General features: G+C 48.0%; 2 protein-coding genes across 9 annotated transcripts in view; one reads left to right on the top strand and one right to left on the bottom strand.

Moving 5' to 3' along the window:
• Window positions 1-33: 33 nt before the first annotated feature.
• On the bottom strand, window positions 34-12,306 carry HACD3 (3-hydroxyacyl-CoA dehydratase 3). The gene is made up of 11 exons (XM_075100743.1): window positions 12,161-12,306; window positions 11,798-11,840; window positions 10,129-10,202; window positions 7,844-8,008; window positions 6,818-6,869; window positions 6,322-6,432; window positions 5,544-5,671; window positions 4,909-5,021; window positions 4,230-4,336; window positions 3,024-3,155; window positions 34-2,059 (listed from the first exon to the last, which is right to left on the bottom strand). Exons 1-11 carry the CDS (start codon window positions 12,245-12,247, stop codon window positions 1,983-1,985), a joined length of 1,089 nt encoding a protein of 362 aa, XP_074956844.1. The 5' UTR covers window positions 12,248-12,306; the 3' UTR covers window positions 34-1,982.
• Window positions 12,307-12,369: 63 nt separating this feature from the next.
• DPP8 (dipeptidyl peptidase 8) overlaps window positions 12,370-22,464 on the top strand; it is a 30,062-nt gene continuing 19,967 nt past the window's right edge. For 2 of the 8 annotated variants that reach the window (XR_012661767.1, XM_075100740.1), the window contains exons 1-6: window positions 14,273-14,362; window positions 16,525-16,794; window positions 18,528-18,640; window positions 19,596-19,769; window positions 20,678-20,846; window positions 22,072-22,182. Coding sequence is in view for 6 of the 8 variants with exons in the window: in XM_075100740.1 (XP_074956841.1) it covers window positions 16,536-16,794; window positions 18,528-18,640; window positions 19,596-19,769; window positions 20,678-20,846; window positions 22,072-22,182 (826 nt within the window). In the remaining 2 variants the exon portion in view is untranslated. Of the gene's footprint in view, window positions 12,599-14,272; window positions 14,363-14,460; window positions 14,479-16,524; window positions 16,795-18,527; window positions 18,641-19,595; window positions 19,770-20,677; window positions 20,847-22,071; window positions 22,183-22,464 lie in introns of those variants that run through there. The other 6 variants (XR_012661766.1, XM_075100736.1, XM_075100737.1 and 3 more) reach the window with 5 other exon arrangements.

Here is a 22,464-nt window from a genome sequence, read left to right as displayed (position 1 = left end):
GTCCGGGAAAGAACAAACTGAACTAAAGCAAAATTTGGTTGTAAATCTTTATTAAAAGAAACACATTCTTTCTGAAGGACTAAAACTCAGTAGTGTAAGATCCATGACAGCTTGCACTAGGTACCACGACTTCACTGAGAAATACCATGTATGAATACATAAGGATTTCATAACAGAAGTTTAAATGCCCAGTGGAGAAGTTAAAGTATGAAAGTGATCCTTGCTGTCCCATTACTCAGCAAATTCAATCCTTTGACATACTTCAGACGTAGGTACAGTGTGTGCTATCGTGAAATATTAAGTGTGTAAATAAGGTTCAACTCTTCCGAGTGAAGTAAGCTACGCTCTCCTTTGAGTGCGAGCCTCAAGTATCCCTAAAGAGAAGTTGAACTATTCCTCTTGTTGACAGAACACGTTTGTGAAATGCAACGTGGAGCTTCTACAAGTTCTTTGCTAAGCTCCACAGAATGCTATTTTCCTTCCTTTACACTGGGTCTGTATCACAAACAGTAAGCTGTTTGCTACCTTTAATATAGAAAATAATTTTCTGAGGGTTCATATTGTTTTACAGTAGAAAAAAAGATAAATAGTAACATGGCAGTAAGATAATCTCAACTTCAGTGCCTGTTCTGGATCGCTGGCATGGCTCTGCAGTGCCCTGGGGGCAGCGGCAGTTGTTGTGAAGCAACCTGTCATAACCACAGTACGGTTTAGGGCAAACTCCTTGTACGTTTTCTAAACTGGATTACGGAGGCCGGAGGGATCAGGAATTAATGACGGGAGGCTAGATGTGAAGAAGGGCATGTTGAAACAGTCACCTGAAACAAAGGTTTCCAGGTGAGAGTGCAGACGAGCTGGAATGTGCGGGGAGCCATGTTTATTGGTTGTCGCTGCTGTTGTTTAAAGCAAGCAGAGAGAAAAGGGTCCCTTCAAAACCCTGCATGGGATCACCCTTATTGTGATTTGATGCACGTTATCAAAAGAATACGCGGTTCTTTTGACCCACTGCTCCATCCCACCAGGGGCCAGCCAACCAAGCATATACACCAAATTCTCAGCTGCACCCAAGTTGAAGTAGAAAAGCAGGAAAAATTGCCTTTCTGAGGGCTACAAATGCAGGAGCTACAGCCCTGCCAGGGATGACCAGAGGAGCCTGGTCTCCCATGACAGTTCCACACTTCCCCTTTGCATGGGTGGGATGGAGTTCTGTTGGGGTTCATGTGCTAGGAGAAAGCTGGTACCTGTGTTTCCTTATTTTGTTACGTTTCAGTGCTTGCATTAGCAACCAGGAAAGCATTTCTGACCATGTCAGAGTGGCAGCTTCCTTTCCCTAATGACCAGATGTGTTGCTACAGGAACGCTAGGACCCACACAGCACTCCTATTCTGTTAAGGCTAAAGTAGAAACAGACTAAGCAGGTAGCATTTAAATCGACATTAACTACTTCCAGTTTTAATTCTGCAACATCAGTACGTGCTGAGCAAGTTTACCCCAACCGTTAATAAATACCCAAACACTGTTCACAGTGGCCTCAGACTGTGCTCCCTCCTGCCATCGAGACGCACCCTAGGAACAGTACTAGCACTGGCCAGCTAACAGTATATCCCAGCTCAGAAGCCCTATCTGCATGCAATATTGAAAGAGCAAATATCCAATTAAAAGATAAACACTATTCTATTTAGTGCTGCTCCACTGTTTATAAGCATATTATATGCAGATAATAGGATTTCTTCCTAATATGGTAGTTGACAGGATACAAGTTTAAATGGCGCTGTTCAGTGGTAAATGTCATGCATACATGATTGAAAGGGAACAAAATACAGTATATGGGAATGTTACCTGAATTCACTGTGAAATAATGAAATCTAGCATGATCATTTAATTATACAAAATTCTTTACATTACAGTGGGTAAAACCGTAAGAATTAGAGGCTTATCTTGTCACTGAGATAAGTTAGGTAAGAAAGCACTGCAGTCCTCCTTTACTTCATCTTTCTCTTCTTTGGTCCAAGGTGCTGTTTCCTTTGCTTGTAAAGATGACGGAAGTTTACAGATATCGCTGAAAAAGAATGAAGTGTTTAGGTAGGACATTACTGCATTTTTTGACTGCTAGATGGCTGTACCAAATTTTAAAAAAAACAACAAAACCATAATCAAACAAACCACCACACAAAAAAAGCAATGACTTAAGGGTGTGTATAGCATTGAAAGATAATGCAAGTGTTTTGTTGGTGGGTGAGGCAGGAGTTGCTGCACAGGCTCTTTGGTACCGGGCTGCTCAGAGCTTCGTTTGTCACTTTTAAAAAGTTGCAACAACTGGCTGTGCTGAGCTGGGGAAGGATCAAACAGGTATTTCAGAGTAAAACTCAATTAAAGGTATTCTTTGTGGAATGTCTATGAAAGGGAGAAATCTAGGGAAAGTTAAGTTTAAAATTCTAGGTTAGATTGTACCGAGTTGCGGATACCCAGACCCACTGGGTGTGCATACTACAAAGTTCACTTATGTTTAAAAATGTAACACCAGAAATCAAATATGTATCAAGCACCATTCTTTAAATACACTATTTAAAGAGCCTTCTGTATTGTTTCCTGGAAAAATATGGCTTCCTGTTGCATTAGTGACTATAATGCAGTTTAGTTTAACGTTGATTTAATTCGAAATTATGTTTAGGTTTCCACTAAATCATTGCAAACCTCAAATACCATGTAAAAGGTGAAACTAAGTATATCGAGGTTATAAATACATGTAAAAATTATTCTTTTAACCCAAATGATTAGTAGATAATGGTGCTAACTTGTTACCTCCTTGGGGGCTAACCAGGGTTAATTTTAGGTGAGCTCCCCTCCACCACTGACAAACTGACATTAAAAAAGCAACAAGAATAACGCTTAACCTCATGCAATTTTGTGTTGCCGTGATGTCCAAGATGCAGGAATTTAATTTGCTTTGAAAAAAAATATACTTATTCAGAGGAAACTGGCCCTTTTATTTCAATAGTGAGAAATACAATTAAGTACCTTACCTAAAACCAAGCCTATAAGGCATATTTGAAGCAAAAATGAAAACTGGATTGTGACGTTCAGTGGATTTGGCAATCCCAGACTAAATTTCCCTGTTTCACTGAAGATTGGAATGGATTGAACGATAGAGACGGCTGAAAGCAGAAGGCCACCATCGTTATCAAACACAGATAAAATATACAATTGCCCAGCCCACACCGACTTTTTCAGGATTTTCCCTTCTTATTTGCTAACTCTCATTAACTATACCAATTTTAAAGCTGCTTTTCTGAAACATGCAGCATGATGGAAAGCACTAGCTGAGGCAGTGTAGCAGTTCGGCTATGAAACTCTAAGCACAGTGACCTTACCCAGTGAGACACTGTTCTCACACACAACTGCAGCCTGCGGGGCCCATGCCAGCAGTATTTACCAAGCAGAAATACCCACAGCAATGGAACAGGCGTAGTCTTTCCTGTGCCCCGAGTTGGGCAATGCCCAAGCCTACTCCTGGCTCATGGAAACAGGTTCTGACAGGTATGATCACAACACATTTCTTACAGCTAGAAGCTCAGCAGTGATATGCTTCTTAAATAAATAAAAATTAAAAGTAATCCAGACCTGTTAAGACAGAAGAGGTCACTGTAACGCCCCCCTACCCAGAGCAGTTACAGCAAGAACACTGAGCGCCTGCTTCTTGCATCAAGCAGTCTCTTTCAAAGCGGAGAGGGGGCAGAGCCCTATCTGGGAAGCACCATGCCCATCACAGAACAGGCTACGCTGCTTTCAGAGGAAGAATCAGCCCCTACCTGTCCTATGCAATGATTTACAAGATTATGTCAAGATCTGTGAGCTGGTGTGAACCCAAGCTAGGCTGACCAAGTCAGGTCTAGCAGGCGAAAGCAAATACATTGCTTTGGATCAGCAGAGGCAAGTGAGCACTGTTGTCCTGTGCCGCTCGTGTGGACTGTGGTGCGCTCGTCACTTTGTTCAGGTAACCTTTTGTTGCCTTTGCTTTCCTCTCCAGTCCCCAAAAGGAAGACTTCTTTTCAAGTTGAAAAAACATATTTGATTCAGTAAAAAAGACAAAAATGCTTATATTGGGTTCAGCTCAAAGCAAATGTCTATTCAGCTGTTGTTCTATTAATTTTAAGCAACAAGAAAGAAAGTTTGAGTTATTTGCCCAGCCTTGAATTCACTATTTATGAAACCATTTTTTTTGGACGTACCTTCTGCCAAGCCTCCTAAGGGGTAGAGAGGGATCCAGGCAGTGTAGCGGAGCCAGGTGAGTGGTTTCCATTCAATACCGATGCAGGACAGCATGTAATATGGATACCTAAAGCCAATTCAGCGTGAGAAGAAACAGACGTCGTTTAAAATGCAAGCTGCTACTAGAATTAGTCTTGCATATATATGCTGTGTAGTCAACATAATTCCCAAAAGACACAAGAATATTAAAACACTTGTTCCTATGGACCATGATGGACACACCCTTATTTGGCAGTTCACAGAACTAATGCTATTATTCCTACCATATGGATGAACGTAACTGCCTGACTTGCCTAATGAACCTTACAAATTACTTGTTTAGAAAGAAAAACAGAGCATAGTGCAGCTCACTTAACAATGGAAATTCAAAGGAACAGAACCCTCAAGGAAAAAAGCAACAGGTTTCCCTAGGTTCAGGGTAGTGTTACTTCCAGACTCCAGCCTTGCCCCAGCTTTTGGCAGATGGAGCAACCTAGGAAGGCTGTGACAGTCCACGTCTAAAGGAGATCTCACCCTCTGGGGCCAATGCAGTAAAGCTGCTCTTCCAAAAGGTACAAGGACCAAAATCTTGTTTAAAGAGTTTTGGGGAACAACCACGTTGTTCTGTGCATGCCTGCTAGAGGAAAAAATCCCACAAACCTGAACAGCTCAATGATACTCCAGAAATAAAACACGAAGAACACCACAGGTTTGCTCTGCATTTCCTCTAAGCTTCCCAGGACAACAAACAAAATAAAGTTTCTTCCAAATACCTGTTTAAGAAAAACAAATTAAGGAACAGTCACACTCTTCATCAAAAGAAAAGGCAAGTCCTTGCTGTCAACACCACACAGGGTATCTACTCTTCGCGCCCGAAACACGCTGAGCACGTAACTAACTCTGCAGCCAAGCTGTGACCTGCTTCTCGTGAGCATGCATTTTGCTCTGTATTTAGGTGCGATCCAAGGGACCTGGTCTTAAATCACCTATCCTCATTTTTATGCCCAAGAACCACAACCAGGATAAAAATGGCACGGCCTCCAAATCAAAATCATGTACTTTTCATCAGCTGCTTCTTGCTTTGGTTGTCCTGAAGTTACCTTATGCAGGTGATGGAAAAAGACAGCCTGCCACAGCTCTGGCTGGGAAGCACAGAGTCCTGCCTCTGGAGTAATACATTCTCTAGTCCAGTGCCAGTGAGGTTGTATCACTTATTTAAGGAGAGTCTCAACATTTTTGTAAAATGGAGATTTACTTTAAACATGGGAAGAGCAAGAAGAATCTTAAAATATTACCTGCAATACAGTAGGTAGCAGCGGCGATTTGACTAGTCCTATGAGTGCATTCATGACCTCCATTAATGCCAGGGTCTGACAGAAATACATCATGTCAGCAATAGTGTGAAATGTGTCATAGAAGGAATCTGTAAGGCACAGGAAACCATTTTAGAGAAGAAATTAATTTCCCTGTTCAGGAAGCTGGTGCTGTAGCACAGCTTTCGATAACAGGATTCTAGTTGTATTTGGAAAACAAAACAAAACAAAAAACCATCTAAACCAAAACCAAACGACCCACCATTATGCGTAATTATGTAGCTTCTTCATCTTGAAGCCACAGCAGTTAGGCCTGAAATACTGCTAAAGTGCTCTTTTACGTAAACAGAAGGTTCAAGAGCTCTTTCAGTAATTAGTTTACAAAAAAAAAAGCGATAGCGCTGTACCTCAATAGAATGAATCGTTCTTGCTTCAAAAACAAAATATTCTGCCCGGCTCATTTTAAAAAACATTAACATTGCAGCGAGCAAGACATTTTGCTCCAACTGATTTCTTTAGAAGTAATCTTGGCAGAGAACAAGTATCATTCATCAGAATATGCAGTTGTGATTTACAAGACGACAGTATTTTCCTATCCTTGACACTGTGATGGCTTTTGAGAGGCTTTTGCTGTATGCTTCGGTGATGCATTTACGGTTTTGTTTCCTAAATAATGTCTTCCTTTATATTTCACTATTTAGAAATTATTAAAACATCAAACCAAACCCCCGATGTAAATAAAATAGCGCTTGTTACTTGCCTTTTCCTAAGATGAACAGTCGTACTGTCATGTTCACAAAAATCCAAGAGAATCCCAAAAACTGTACAAGATTATACATGACTAAGTAACCCTTCTTGAGGTGTTTGAAAGCTAAAATCAATAATAAACACATCAGGTGAGCAGAGTACAATGGTAACACTTCTGCAAAGAGTACAGCTGCAAACTAGGCTTTCTGTAAGAATAAAGCTTACAAGAAAAAGGGAAGCTATTGACTGCACTAAAAGGGTGGTTGTGTGCACTGTGGGTTCTGCCTGCTTTTACCGTCAGTAGCTAGAACTCAATTCTTGCTTTTTTAAATTCCTTGGAAACTGCAACCCATTTTTATTATGTTTCTAAATAGCTCACAATACAAAGATCCCCCACCAAGATGCACAAAGCCAGTCAAAATTGCTCCCTAAGAGCTGAGGTTCACATACAAGAGTGACAGAAGCTTTCTAAACCCCACCCTACACACTAAAGAGGTATGGTTACTTACGGTCTTTTGGGACTCTGGATTCTATTTTCATTTTGTTAATCTTTTCTTCTTCCTTAAGATGAAGGATAAGGTTTTAAAGACTGTTACTGTAATTAGCAAGTGATTTGTTAACTATACTACTGCAAAGCTAGTGGGTTTAAAACTCAGCTAAGCACCCAGTTGCTAGAGGGTTTAAATTTTCACCCACATAAAACAGCACACTCATCGTCCAGAAATTATGGTACAGTAAAAGCCAGAGGGTGTTAACTAGTTATCCTGCCTTCACTATATATTTTATTATAGTAATTAGATGCTTTTGCTGAAAAAGCCTGCCGTTTCCTGTGTTAATTCTCAGTTATTACTGTTTCTCAGAGCTGTTCCTTAAAACATTTCATGACCCACCAGTGACCTGAAGGGAACTGAGAACATCCAGCCCAGGCTCTCTGCCTGCCCTTCACCACTGCTTTCTGGCTCCTGGCATTGCAGCGTCCCTTTCTGCTCCGCGCTAAGCTCACTGGCTGTGGAGGGGAACAGGGCAGCGTTTGTTGTAAAATAGATTTGCAGAAATGTGGTCTGTTCAAGTCTTTTCCAGGACGGTCTCGCACCTCCCTGCTGCAGTAAGCTGCTTGAGCTTGCCAGATGGTGGGAACGCATGGTCAGGGCTAGCCCAGCGGCTCAGGGAAGAGCCTTAGAAATCCCTGCTTTCCAGACAAGCAATACCTGGGACTGGCATCGCTGGGCTCCGTATGGCACATTGGTATGACCTTCATATGAATCAGGGCACAGGGCTGCAGACCCCGGCCAGTGCTGAGCTAGCGCCCAGCCACCAGTTCAGATTCGTGCTGCTGCTCTTTCTAGCCAGCAGTGTGCCTATTTCTGAACCCCTGCTTACACTTTGAGCCGTTCAACCAATTCTATGTGGGATCTGTATGAACCAGCGGTAACAATCAGCGCGCCAGACAACTCCAGGTAGATGAACAACGCAGGGGAACAGCTACGCTTACTTCGCAGCTGGCAGCACAAGCCACGCGTGTCCACAGGACTGACCTTCTCCTTCAGTTCCATTTCAGCATCGGATTCATCTAACCAGCGGTCAAAGTCAGGAGCTAGGAAGAGCGGCCGCTTCTCTTGCTTGGTGAGTCTCTCCCACCAGTTACTCTCTTTCTTCTGCACAGTGATGTTCAGCTGCCTTTGGGTCACCCTGCATACAGGCTGAGGGCAGACACAGGAGCATACATCAGCAGAAGTCCCAGGAAACAAGCTCTGCGACTGAGTTGACACCCAAGCTCTCCTTATCAAGGAGTCAGGGATAACATGGACTGCTGCGGCATAAGCATATCTCTGCTGCTGAAGGCATGGAAGCAAAGGGCAGCCCAGGTGAGGATGACAACTGTGACGGCTGTAGGAGTTAACAAGCAGCTCAAAAGCCTGCCCATACCACACAGCACCATTGCACATCCCACCGCAAAGAGCTGGCACAGACCCTGGTACTGCCTTTCCTAGGCACAGCCCATGATCTTGGTCTTAGACCTTCTTGTATTTAGTACTGTAGGGCACTCACTTCCTCTAGCCAGTGGTAAAAACAACACTACCATCAGTGACAGGTCCCTGTCCAAAATAGTAAACTCCGTGTGACATCTGCTACAGCAAGAGGAAGAGCTAACAGCCTTTGGAAACGGCTGGAGACAACAATGAATTCACGGACCTGGCAGCATGGTCACTGCCACCCCACGAGGCCTCTCCACCATGGCCACACTGTGCAACAGCAGCCCAGAACCTCTCCATCCTCACAGCCCACAGCATTGTCACCTTGGGTGCCCACCCTTACTGCCACCACCACACCCCTCCACACCTCGAGCCTACGCCAGGGTGCTCTGCATGTGACTGCCTCTCAAACCAGCTGGAACTGACGCAGAAGAGCCATGAACTGCGCTCTTAACTGTGTATGTTACACCAGCACTGGTCTCTCAAGGCTGTTGGGGTGCTCCCGGGACATGTGAAGGTTGTAGCTGTAATTACAGCTATCGACCCCTGGTCCTTGCCTGTTGGAAGCTCCATCTCTTGCTGGTGGCCAGCCCGGCACCAGCAAGAGGCACTCATGGTGCACATCAGAGCTCAAGGAGAAAACCCTGGACTGCAATACTTCCTAGTGCCAACCTTCTGTAGTTACACAGATTTCACAGGGTCTATTCTCCTCCAGCCCCTCCACTGTGACTCAGAGTGACTAGACTTTTGGAAGGACACTGCTCTGCAGAGGCAGGGGCTTGTCTTCCAGGCCTGGCTCCCAGCACAGCCCCTGCCTGCCAGCACAGGGGACAAGGGCAGGTGGTGGTGGGCACCTCTCACTGCACTACAGACCCAGCGGCTGCTGCTTTACAGGACAGATGACAAACCGATGACCAGATCCTGGAACCAATTCATTGTCTGGCACTGAATAGCTGGCAGGAGCCACACAAGACCCCTGCCTGCTGACAGCAGCATAGAGCTGGGGTTGCCTTTCCCTGGGAAAGTATTGGTTCAACATCAATTTCAGGATGACCTGACCCTAGAAATTTACCCTCCAGCCCCTTGCTGTGTTGCACAGAGGGAACGGTCTCCTCCCTTGCTGAAGCAGCAGAGGTGAACGGTGGCTCCCAGTCCGACTGCAGCTATCCCCAACAGACAGCCAGCAATAAGCAGCACAAATCCTGCACTGGGAGCAGAGCCCAGAGTTTTTCTGTGCCCCTAACAGCTCTGAGGGGTAAAGACAGGCCTTAGAGCCACCTGCAAGTAACATGGAGGGGCTGCTCTTCCAGCCAAGCTCTCTGCTGTTGGACTACAGCAGCAATTAAGATTTGCAATAGCAGCTGCAGCGTATCTGTACTGGCAACCTAAGAAACCTGCTCAAGCCAGAAGCACTGTTTCTCATGACTTTATTTTGTCGGGCTGCAAAAGAAGCCAGGAAACATCACACTGACACTTCGCAGCACGGCGTTCCCCTGCTCTCCAGTCAAGACTGCATCAGACAACACATTGCCAGATTCTCCCATTATTTTGATGCTCTAAATCCTTTATAAAATTTACAGCTACCATTTAACAACTGATACATGTCAGGCCCTGTTTCTGTTAAAGCTGACCTATGCGAATAGTACCTTCAGTGAGGTGATTTGCATTAAGGCAGGATGGTGGCTGAGCACCAGGACAGAGGACTGCCACAGATGGCTTTTAGTCTGCAGCAGTTAGAGTCACCAGAGAAATCTAAACAGCATATTATGAACTTTAGGCACATCCATTTTCAAGTTTTTAAAAAATTACTTTTTCTTTGCAAGAGTTAGAAAAGTAAAAATACCTACTTTAGGCTCAACCGGTTCTAGGAACTCAATCTGAAATTCATAGATGTTGTCCCCTTTGGCACCATGACCCTGAGCTAAAAGGCAAGAATTAACAGTCAGCGTGAAGGTCCTAGCCAGTTCCGCACACCCCACCTGCAAAGGACGTTTTATACATAGAAATATTCAGCGGTTATTTACAGTGCTTCCCCCTGCCTTGCTGGGAGGCAAGAGGAAGCCACGCAATAACAGGGAAGACACAAAAGCCCAAGGCGTTGCTTGGAGGTGCAGTCGATGCAGTCGGCAGCTAAAGCTGCTGCAACTCTGCATGGCGCTGGAAAAGGGTCCTCGCTTGCAGGAAGGCGACATGCAAGCTTCCCAAAAGGAGGGGCCCAAAAGGCTGCTCACAGGGCTAACTGGAATCCGACTGGCAATCCCCTGTGCTCGACAGCCTTTGGGGGATCTAGCCTCCGCACAGACAAGCGAGCACGCAGGGAGGCCAGTCTCTGGTGGGTCCATAGAAGGTGATGTGGGGAGCCCCCTCCCAACGGCAGAAGAGTGTGTTCATCTTTTGTCACCTGCATACATGGGTCTCGTCCCTGGAAGAGCTCCAAAAACCTGCATGCTGAGTTTAATTTCCACCCTTCCATGCCGTAAACTGATCCTGAAGTGAACACGGTGTGCAACAACACCCTATCAAATGGCCCTGGCTGTGGCTCGCCAGGGAGGCGGCTTTTGCTAGACAATGCATCTAAAGAAAACCACCAAATAAGTGAGAAAACCCCCAAAGAAATGAGAAAATCCAAACAAAAATAGATACAGCATATCCTCAGTGCTACCCAGACAAGTCAACCAGCACAAGCTCCACGGTGCTCCAGTGTGCAGCTGCCCAGCTGAAACAAAACTATCTTTTAGGACGAGATCTGCTTTACCTTTCAAATCGAGCACTAGTTCCCGATGCAGAGGTTCGATAACAGTTGCAAACAAGGTCTTTGTGAACGGAAAAATTGCTGTGAGTTATCTGCAGGGTTCAACTGAGACAGGACAGCAAAGACATACGGAAATTTCACTGGTATTTAAATATGGGGAGGTTGGGGTTTTTTTTGCTTATTAGATAAGATACAACCTGCTGTCGTTACTAGTCAGAGAATCATAGAACATCCTGAGTTCCTGAGCTGGAAGGGACCCGCAAGGACCATCGAGTCCAACTCCTGTCCCTGCACAGGACACCCCAAATTCACACCGTGTCTCTGAGGGCCTTGGCCAAGTGCTTCTGGAATATCGCCAGGCTGGTGCCATGATGCCTCCCTGGGGAGCCTGTTCCAGGGCTCCACCACCCTCTGGGGGAAGAGCCTTTTCCTAATGCCCAGCCTAACCCTCCCCTGGCACATCTCCCTGCCGTTCCCTCGGGTCCTGGCGTCGGTCACCAGAGAGAAGAGACCAGCGCCCGATGGTAGTGCTGGAATACAAGGGTTTGTAGGCGGGTGCATGTCACGACATATCCATACGTGCCCGCACCCAGCAGAGCTGGGCCGCTGCCACCAAGGGCAGCGATGGGGACCAGGCGCCCCGTGGCTGCGGCGCCCCGCTCTCTCCACCCGGGACACCGCGCACCCGGGTGGGCCAGGCTCAGCGAGCAGACACGGCATTACAGGAGACCCCCACTCCCGCCGCCCAAGGAGGGAGCCCCTACCTTTGAAATGCAGCACGTTGTCGGTGATGGCGATGTCCGGGTTCTGCAGAAGGAGAAGGAGCGTCAGGCGGCAGCTCACGCACCCACGCCGAGCACCGGGGAAACGCCGGGGCCTCGATAACCCCACGCGAGCACCACGCTCCTCCCAAACCCCCACGCACAGCCCGCCCTCGCTGCGGTACAAGGCACCCCCCCCGCCACCGCCGTTAAGTCTCCCTCGTCCCGCCCGCAAACCCGCCCCGCCGGCGGCGCGCACCGGGGCTGCGTGGGCGCCCTCCGGCCCCCCCGCCGGTCCCCGCGGGTGGGCCCCCTCCCCTTGGGGGTCAGGGTGGGGGTCAGGGTCGGGGTCCCCCTCCCCGGTACCTGCACGTCACTCAGCTCCACGCGCAGATAAAGCTCGCTGTGCCGTTGCGCCCAGTGCACGTGCGGCCGCAGGCTGGGGCCCGCCATGGCGCGCGCCGCGCCGCTCCCTGGGCGCTCGGGGAGGGGAGGGGAGGGGGGCGTGGCTCCAGCGCGCATGTGCACACAGCGCCCACCGCCTGCGGGTGGTACCTGCCGCGCGTGCGCACAGCGGGGGAGGAGGCGGGTAATGGTGGCAGCCGTGGAGGGATCGCCTCGTCACAGCGAACCGCGCACTGCTCCCCGCAACCTCACCCGTGGGCCCTCGGGGTCGCAGTGTGTGTGTCCCCCCACGCGCCCCCCGGCCCCTGCGCGGCCTCCCCCTTGCCCTGCCGTCGCCGTGCCCGGCGGCCGCACAACCCAGGACTGCAGCCAGCGTTGGCCCCCATGGCAGTGACCTCGGTGAGAGAACACCTGTGGTGTTTTAACAGGCCTGTGGCGCTTTAGGGGCACCGCTAGCCCCCTCCTTGGCAGCTTTCTGCAGTGTGGGACTTCAGTCCCTCAAGCGTGCCTTGCTGCTCCAACCTGAGGCCTTGGTGTTGACCCTGTCTTCCTCTGTGCCGCAGGTCTTCACTGAGAGGCGGCCGCTCACAAGGGCAGGGAGAGTTGTTCAAGCCACCTTACTCTTAGCCAAGGGAGGCTCGTAAAAATGAAATACCATGACTTCTGTAGCCTGCCCCATGATCACATGCCTCAATGCTTGCATTGTAATTACTACGTGCCCCAGGATCTTTCTGCTAATCTGCTTTCTTTCGGGCGCCACAGTTCATTAAGGATATAAATCTACTAGAGAGTGTCCAGAGAAGGGCCATGAGGTTTGTGAGGGGTTTAGAGGGGAAACCATATGAGGAGCGGCTGAAGTCACTGGGTTTGTTCAGCCTGGAGCAGAGGAGGCTGAGGGCAGCCCTCATGGCACTCTGCAGCTTCCTCACAAGGGGAGGAGGAGGGGCAGGGCTGGTCTCTTCTCTCTGGTGACCAACACCAGGACCCGAGGGAATGGCAGAGAGATGTCCTCCCTGCCATTCCCTGTGGGGTGGTCCTGTGCAGGGACAGGAGTTGGACTCAATGGTCCTTGCGGGTCCCTTCCAGCTCAGGACATTTTGTGATCCTACTAAGGCTAAAAAAGGATAGGGCTGGTTTTGGTGATACTCCCAAAAAGGCCACCCCTTGCCCCCTTCGCAGCTCACGCACAGGCGCCTCACCCATGGCCTTCCACCTTGAGCTGGAGAACCTCACCCTCCCCTCCGTCCTAGCTTGGCGCAACCTCTCCCTCCCAGCATTGGGGTGCTTCGTCATGACCCCACAGAGGGTTTTCTGTGCCAATCTCCACGTTGCATCGGTAAGAGACGCCAGCTCCGTGCCTCAGCCTGCCTCTGAGCGGAGGATTTCCAACCTCTGCCAGGCCCTGGGGCTGCGAAGCCGCTGCGGAGGGACAGGACGAGCTGTGGCAATAGTTGCGGGGCTGCTTTATTTTGGAACGCAAACCCCACGTACCCCTGAGGGGCCAACGAGCCCCGGGGCAGCGCGTGGGAGTCAATGCAAACCAGCCATCAGGTCGGCGTGAGGCCTGGGGTTTCTGCTCGTGCACGTGTTTAGGAGGGGGCACCTGCAGGAAAATGATTTGTTCTCGTTTAGAGCGAGTCAAGAATGATTTTGCTCTACAAAAAGTGGCTTTGATTTGCAAAGGGAAATTCAAATGTATAGAAACACATGGCTGGGGGCTCACTGCATTGCAGCCCGTGGGTGCCCTGGGCTAAACACGCGTTACTAGTAGCTGGGATGTATTTTTTTTGCTGTGGGAAGCATGTCAATGTGGAAGTGGTAGCTTTATTTTGGGGGAAAAAAGCCGATTTTGGAAACTGAAGGATCCCCGTGCGTGGGGGTTTGCATGATCCTACCCCAGGCATGGGGTAATGTGTCGGTGTGTCCCGTGCGTCCGTGTGTCCCGGGTCCCCGTGCCGGGGACCACGCGCGTGTGCCGGTACGCGAGGGGGAGCGCTGCCCGTCCCGTCCCGTGGCTCCCCGCCGCGCGGTCCTCCCGGCCGGCAGGCGGCGCCCTCCTCCCTCCCCCGCAGTGCTCGGCGCGGCCCGGCGGCCCCTCCTGGCGGAAGCGGAAGCGGCCCGGCGGGGCGGCTCGGCTGGGCAGCGTCGCCGCCGCGGAGCGCCGTGAGTACCGGGGTGGGCGAGGACCTTTGCGGGGCTCAGGGCTCCCGGGGAGTGGGGCCGCCGCCTCCGCCCGGTGGGGAGCTGCGGGGAGGAGCTCCTCCTACCACCTCCACAGGGTAGGAGGAGGAGGAGGGAGGAGAGGGCTTGCCCCGGGGCCGGCCCGGCTTTCCGCCCCCGGGCAGGCCTGCCCGCCGCCCCCGGCGGTGGAGGGTCTCTCCCGGGGTCTGCCCGCTTCCTCCGACCTCGGCGGCACGGGCGGGTCCCGGGCCCGCCCTGCCCCTCCGCACGCCCTGCGGGTGCGAGGAGCCCTGCGGTGTTGCGGTGCCGGGGGTCCCGTGCGCCGGTGCGAAGGGTGGGGCGGGCTCTCTGTCGGCTGCGGGAAGGTGGAGGTAAAATGCTTCGCGTGGTAGAAGGTGGCTGCGGTGGAGATCCCGCAGGGATCTCCTGGGAGGCAGATCCTCGCGCTGCCCTGGGCTGACATCACCTCGCTGCGTGGCGGTTCTCACTCTCGTTAGCCCGTTAAAGTCTGCCGCTCTACGTTTTCTATCGTTTTTCTTGGGAGGGGAGTGTCAGAAGTAGGTCGGGTTAAGACAAACCAGCATCTGGGTGTGGGGGAAAGATTTTTTCTTCACTGATATTCTGAAAATTAGAGGAGAGTTTTCTCGTTCACGATAGAAGTCTCGTTGTCAGTTTGTAATGCTGCCTGAGCAGTGTTACTGCTGCATGCTGGTACAACATAGTGTTCTGTGTACGCATTTGGACTTTCCTTCCAGTTTTACAGGGCTGTTTAACTTGTGCGGTATTTTTGTGTTTTAAATAGCTCAGACAAAAGAAAGACCTGTGTTTGTCTTGTCAAAGGTGGAACCAAACTTTTAATTGAGATCCGCTCTGTTTTGCGTTTAGCAGTTTGTATGAAAATGGGTCTGGTCCAAGCTGTCGGTCGTCTTTTTCACTTGTCTGTGACAGATACTCAGCTGCTGTGGAGAGCCGCAGGAGAGCCGGCCCATCCTGGAGCTTTGCTCGGGCAGCTGTGCTGCCCAAGCCTGTGCCTTGTGATTCAGTGGTTCTTTAGTGCCTGTTGGCTCAATGGCAATGCTTTATTTAGTCCATATTAAAGTTTTTGTTAGGCTCAGGCTGCCAAGCCCTGCCCTAGCAGTGTGCAGAACAGTTGTGCAGCCTTTCCATTCTATATATAGAAACAACCTCTCCTTCTGAGGATTGACAATCCTGACACCTCGGTCTCTCCAGTAATGAACTATGTGGTGGGAGTTTATAGCTTGGATCCTTTTGGAGCTGCTCTCAGATCAGGGATTTACAGTGGAAAGACTCGGTTTCCTCTTGCCAGGCATCTGGGCTGTTTTTTCCAGCTCAGATCTGCTTTGTAAAGTGCAGCTGACTGCAGGAGGAGATATCTGCTAAATTTACAACCTGTTCAGGAGGATAAGACTGATGCTGCAGATAAATCTATTTGGAAACTGTTTTTTTCACTGTGTCCCTTTTCTTCTGGTATTGCTTTACACTTCTGAAAAAGTCTTATGTGCACAATATTTGTAATTGTATCCCTGAGATGATACAACAGTGACAATAATTGCTAGACCTTTCCGAGCTTTGTTTGAAAAGACGTGCAAACAAACCCAAGAAATTGTAGGAGGATAATGGGAATAAGGGCATGCGGTTGCCTCATCCCATTGTGTATGGCCTGGTGGTTCCAAATCAACTCTTAATGTTTCTTCTAAGCAGTTGTTTGTCCCAGATCTTGCTACAGTCATAATCATCCCCCATTCTGCTGTCAGCGTAGTGAGGTGATGTGCATGCAGCTCACAGGGAGGAAGGTGCAGGTAGGAGCTTAACGGGGAAGATTTTATCCACTTCATGAACTGAAATGAAACATTGGTACATGGTGGGGTGGCAAAGGCAAACAACAATAAATTGTTTGGCTCTGTGAAGTTCTTGGTTCCATGCAGAAAGACTGGGTGATGGCAGCCCGTTTTCCACAGCAGAAATCTCTTTCCTAGTCCTCTTCATTCGGCTGTGTTTTTTTCCCACATGAAATGGTGGTTTTCTTATAGCACTTTTGCTGTGGTGTGTTTTGGGAATCTGAAGTGAATGTTTGCTGAGCTGCTGGAAGGCAATGTTGAACCTCTGCTATTCTGTTCTTCCAGAAACATGCAACATGGCAGCAGCCATGGAAACTGAACAGCCGGGCCTTGAAATCTTTGAAACTGCGGGCCCTGAGGAGCAGGTCCAGATTGAGGAGCAGCCAAAACTGGAACCTTTCTATGTGGAGAGGCATTCCTGGAGCCAGCTTCGGAAACTGCTCACAGATACGCGGAAGTATCATGGGTACATGATGGCAAAAGCCCCTCATGACTTCACATTTGTGAAGAAAAATGATCCTGAAGGACCTCATTCCGATAGGATCTACTATCTGGGTAAGCTTGGTGCGACAGCCTGTGCCTTGACTAAACAGTCACTGCAGAGGCTGTTCGGGTTTGACTGTTCTTGAAACCTGGGTGTTCCTGGCAGCTAGAATGGATTTCAGGCCCGGTTGGCTGGTGAAATGTCAGGATCATGATTGTAATTCCTCATTAAAATTTGTGGTGTAATCTCCCACAGATGTGGTGTGGTTGGAGGTGACCCATTAGGCCTGTTAGAGCTGGAAAAGAACCATGAAGTGTCCCCTGGGGCACGTTCCCTAGCTGTGTTGGTTTGAGCTCCTTTCTCTTGATGATGATGAGTGGGTAGAATCTTTTTCTCCTTCAAAGTTTCCTTCCAAAACAGAGATTATAAATGGAATTGTGAAAGTTTGTGCCTCAGCTACTGATGGAGTAGGTTTTCCAGGGATTCTGGAGGGAATAAATAGCAGTGTAGGGCAGGGGCAGCTTGGAAGAGTAAGTAGTTTTTTCAACAATTTTGGTCTCGATAATGAAGAACTTAATGTAATTTATTGTTCTTGGCCTCAGTGCCTCACTTCTGCATTGTTTCACTAATTAGTGTTCACTTGATATATCTGCATTTCTAAATGGCAGCTGTGCTTGAAGTGATTTGGCACCGCAAATGATACTGTGAGCAACCTTCTGGGTGGCTTTTTGGAGCAGGCCTTGTGGTAGGGGAATGCTTTTGTCAAAAACTGTGCTAGCTGAACATAAGTCCATAAAAAACTGGGTTAAGAGGAGAAGCAATGGCTAGAACAAAGGTCTGGGAGCTGGAACTGTGTTCTAGCCCCACTGCTTACTGCTCAGGCTAGTTGCTTAAGCTCTGATTTGTGATTCACAGAGTCTTTGCATGTGTTGTGCAGTGACCAGGAAAAGGTTCTTCCCCCAGAGGGTGGTCGAGCCCTGGAACAGGCTCCCCAGGGAGGCATCGTGGCACCAGCCTGGCGATATTCCAGAAGCACTTGGACAATGCCCTCAGAGACATGGTGTGACTTTGGGGTTGTCCTGTGCAGGGACAGGGGTTGGACTCTGATCCTTGCAGGTCCCTTCCAGCTCAGGACTCTACGATTCTGTGACATAGAAAGCTGCTCATCTGTCTCTTTTTCCCCTTTTCAGAGGATGGCGGTCATAATCCTTGAATGCTGCTGAGTTCAAGCACGTTGAGGGTCAATTAAGACTGAGCCCAGCTGAGATGAGCAATGGTTTCTGATGTGCCACTTCCTGAGCTATACGTCAGACTTGGCCTTCCCTGGGGCACATCTGGCTCCTTCTGGGCTCATCCTTATGTGCCTTGGCAGGAGCTTTCAGAAATCTGAATAGGACTGAGGGAGAGGAGCAGGAAAGGGACATTCAAACCTTCCTAAAGATGTGTTATCTTTGAAACACAAGCTGCATCATGTTGTATTCTAGCCAGGGGAATTAGCAGAAAGGCCCTCCTTGATTTTTAAAAGCTTATAAAATAAAAAGGCCCCCAGCCTTCAGGAAGACACAGATATGCTTCAGGCAGCATGGGGTGAGCCTGGGTGTATTTCCTTGTTCTCTGCCTTTTCCGTGACTTGCATTTCTGTGAAGAAAGGAATTCCCAGGGTGAAGCTGCAGTGCAGAGGCTGTCAGTACTTTCTCTGGTAGGAAGGGCCTGTGAAACAGTTCCTCGGTATCCTTTGAGAGTGTTTGGATTATTAACAGAAAGCTAATATACATTTTTCTATTTCTTCTCACTTTCACAATAGCGATGTCTGGGGAGAACAGGGAGAACACGCTCTTCTACTCTGAAATTCCCAAAACCATAAACAAAGCTGCCGTCCTGTTGCTTTCCTGGAAACCTCTTTTGGATCTTTTTCCGGTGGGTCCTGATTTCTTTCTTGCTTCTTGGCAGCGTAGCAAGTACGCAGGCTTTGGGGATTGCATCTATAAGCCATCACTAAAATTTGGAGTATATCCTCTTAAACATTTAAAAATTCTCCTTGTACTTGGCTAACTCTGCAGCCACCTCAAAAACAAGCACAGTCTTCTCTTCAGTGTTTGGAGTTACAGCCTTTGTGCATCATAAAAAACTGTGCGTGCTGGATGATTCCTCCTTTGCCGGCACAGATTGCAAGTGCTAATTTACATCAAATTCTCTGCTATGAGATCCTGGGGACTGCCGAAGGAGCCTGTAGTCTCCAATAATCACTGTCTTGCAGGGAGAAGTGATAGGTCCCCCTGAGGATCAGTCAGTGGCTCCGTGGCTCGTGCTGAAGCAGAGGATCTCTCTCCCACTCGCTGGGACATGTGTCCCCTTTTCACCTCTGCACATAGCGAGCCTGCACCAGTCCCACCCCATGCACCGTGGCAGGTTGGAGGAGGTGGGACAAACCCCATGTGGAATTAGGTGTGTTTTTCCCCCGTGTTATTTCCTGAGGCTGTCAGCCAGACATAAAATTCATGCTGTGCTCTCCTCCCACGAGACCAGTCACTGTGTATCTTTGCAGAAGTTAGCAAAGACTCTCCTGCTCATTCTAGAAATAACAGACTTTTAGTCTGACCTTTCTTATCCAGGTGTATATTAGAAATAATGCCGGCCTTGCTATGGGAGAAGTGGCTATCAGGTTGCGTAGGATCCGATCATGGCCCGCACCTACAAGTGCTGGTGGCAGAGGCACAGGCAGGAGCAGACTTCTAGCCGCCAGCAGGGTTCTGGAGGAGGAGGGTGTCTGCACAGCCATCTGCTCCTGGAAGCTTGGTATGCAGAGACACTCTGACAGCACAGCAAGCGTGCAGAGCAGAGGTGTTGATTGTGCTTCTCTGCTCATGTTTAGGCCATCCTGGACTATGGGATGTACTCTCGTGAAGAGGAGTTGCTACGGGAGAGGAAGCGAATTGGCACCATTGGGATTGCCTCTTATGATTACCACCGAGAAAGCGGCACCTTTCTGTTTCAGGCTGGGAGTGGAATTTATCATGTAAAAGATGGAGGCCCTCATGGATTCACTGTGAGTTTACTCATCTCTCCTGTTTTTTTTTCAGTAGTACTTTCCTCTGGCTAGAAGCTCCTTTGGCTTGGAGCGAAAGCAGAGCGTGATCATCATTATGCTGCACCAGCCTTGACAACCCTTGAAATGCAGAGAATTCCTCCATAGGGATGCATTTCCATGGTTGTAGAAACTCAGATGGGGAAAGAGTTTCTCTATACGAGAAATGGTAGAAACCGTGGCTGCAAGGCAGGCACCAGATTTTTGTAGATATTTCATAAGTAGCAATGCCAATAAAAAGCAACCCAAAGGCTGTGATGCTCTGTGCTCTTTCATGTAGTCAGGAGTCACATCAGAGGCAGCTTTTGTTCCCAAGCTGTGGTTCAGAGGTCACTATTCAGTGGTCAGTGCTGTATGTGTTACAAGATTTGGCTGTATAACTTGCAGAACAAGCAGCCTTTACTCTGCTGGTGCTGGACTTCAGAACTGAAATAATTTCTTCTTATTATAGCAAATGCCTGATGTTTGTCTAACCCTGTTGTCAGGGGAAATTTACCATACCCTGAGTTGCTTTTGGAGGACAATATTGTATGTTCTGCCAGCCCCTTTCTAGGGTGCTGTTTTTAAGAGTGTGCCAGGCTTCTCTAGGCAATTTCTGATTTGTGGCTAATCCTCAGGACTATGGAAAGAGGCACTGGTGGGATCTGTGCAACCGTGGTAGAAGCACAACTTTCCCTACGAAATATCTGCATAGTATTTTCCTGTGTTTAAAGCTGATAGATTCCTCTGTTGTAAACCTGTGCATTTGAAGTCAGTGTCCACACCAGAAGGTCTTAGAGACCTTCTGAGAATCCAGTTTAACTTCTCTCAGTGTCCATATGTTACCATTGTTTACTGTGCTTTTTTGCTTTTTTTTTTCTTTCAAACAGCAACAGCCTTTAAGACCCATTCTGGTAGAGACCAGTTGTCCAAATATCCGGATGGATCCCAAGCTTTGTCCAGCTGATCCAAATTGGATTGCATTTATCCATAGCAATGACATCTGGGTATCTAATATAGAAACCAGAGAAGAAAGGAGGCTAACATTTGTGCACAATGGTAATGCATCCTGAATTAACATCTCTGCACCTCCTCTGCACTTGTTCTTGCTAGACTGAATTAAGCAATAGCACTAGGGGTTCTTCTGAAATCTGGGGGAACGGACACTGTTTATTCCACCTTGTTTGTCACATTCTATGTGTTTCTTCTGGTGCAAATATTGTGGGATGATTTCCCCCCCACCCTGCACTGTGGAATCTGGCAAAGTGAGTTATTTGTTGAATACATATGGAAGGGCTCTTCTCCTGAAACACAGCATGTTCCTTTTTACTGGAACAACCCTTTTTGTGTGGAGGAGCTGTGGGTGGAATAGAGCTGGAGGAAAGTTTTTGTCAGTGAAATCAGGCTGCAGGCCTTTTAGAAACAATATAGGCAGTTTCTGAACAGGACTGTGGCTTCTGCGGGCCCCTCGTACTCAGTAACTTAGGTCCTCGCTTCTTACCCTCTCCAACTCTGTTTTAGGCATGTATCCTGGAGGAAGGAAAATGGGAAATTGTGGATAAACACTTTTTGAAAATGGATTGCATTTTGTATTTAAATCATACTTTGTATTTAAACTATATCATTTAAATTTTAGTTAAATTAAAATTTCTGACACTTCATGATAATGCTTTAGCTTATTTAAATGTTAAATATTAAAATGTTATGTAAGTACATTAAAAATAAACTGTAGCAATGACTCCTTCTCAGATGATAATTATTTATGGAGCGCTGCTAAGTTACCTCCAGGGTAACAGGAAAATATTGAAGCCCTATGGATATGTCATTATGTTGAGATGTTATGTAAGTCTGTTATGTTTGGTTTGTACAGTGAATGAAATATTGATGCTTTCATTTTTCTGAATGTTGATATTTTCAGTTGTTCAGAAAGGTTTTGGTTTTTTTTTTTTATTTAAAAGTTGTGGCTCCAGTTCGCTGAGCTGAGGTAGAGAAAACATTTTCTTTCTTTGACTAGTACATAGAAAATTGAGAGACTAATTGGGTAGGAGTAAGAGGAGAGGATGGCTTTCCTTTCCTAAAAGAAGCTGCCATGTCAGAGAGGATTAGATCCTCCCTAAATAAATCAACGGAGCAGGGTGGAAGCAGAATACAAGTCTGCTGAGAAGTCAGATTTATTATCGTGTAATTGTTCCCGGGGGGTGAACTTGAGCCATGCTTGGGATAATGCGGAACTGGTTTGATTCTGCTGTACATCATGAACTAATTCTTTTGTGTCTTTTTTTAGAACTGGCCAATGTCGAGGAGGATCCAAAATCTGCTGGCGTGGCTACTTTCGTGCTGCAGGAGGAGTTTGACACATACACTGGCTACTGGTGGAGCCCAACGGCACAGCCAAGTAAGTGTGGTGGATCGAGTGTGTCTGACAGGCACAAGTAGTGGCCCCGCTGCTGTGCTGTCCAGTGCGAAGTTATGTTTTTCTGTTCCTTGACTTTACACAAGAAAGGAAACTTACACTTGTAGCTCCTTTTGAACTGTCTGCAGTGGTGGGCATGTTACAGTGACCTTGTCAGCACATATTACTGGGAGAAGAGGCTTTCCTTCTCCCAACAGTGATAGGAGTTATATAGTCTCAGAGTGATTTACTTATAGGAAATGTGAATCACAGACTTTGTTGGAT

Source organism: Phalacrocorax aristotelis, chromosome 7, assembly GCF_949628215.1.
Source record: "Phalacrocorax aristotelis chromosome 7, bGulAri2.1, whole genome shotgun sequence".
NCBI classification, from domain to species: Eukaryota; Metazoa; Chordata; class Aves; order Suliformes; family Phalacrocoracidae; genus Phalacrocorax; species Phalacrocorax aristotelis.
This window is presented reverse-complemented; position numbering and strand designations above follow the sequence as displayed.

What these genes read in the sequence shown, in the direction of transcription:
- HACD3 (XM_075100743.1), bottom strand. Translation starts at nt 12,247, where the DNA reads ATGGCGGGCCCCAGCCTGCGGCCGCACGTGCACTGGGCGCAACGGCAC. An exon ending in TAGAACCGGTTGAGCCTAAA is followed by an intron (nt 8,009 to 10,128) that starts GTAGGTATTTTT and finishes GTCTGCCCTCAG; the next exon opens with CCTGTATGCAGGGTGACCCA. An exon ending in CTTAGGAGGCTTGGCAGAAG is followed by an intron (nt 3,156 to 4,229) that starts GTACGTCCAAAA and finishes TTCTGCTTTCAG; the next exon opens with CCGTCTCTATCGTTCAATCC.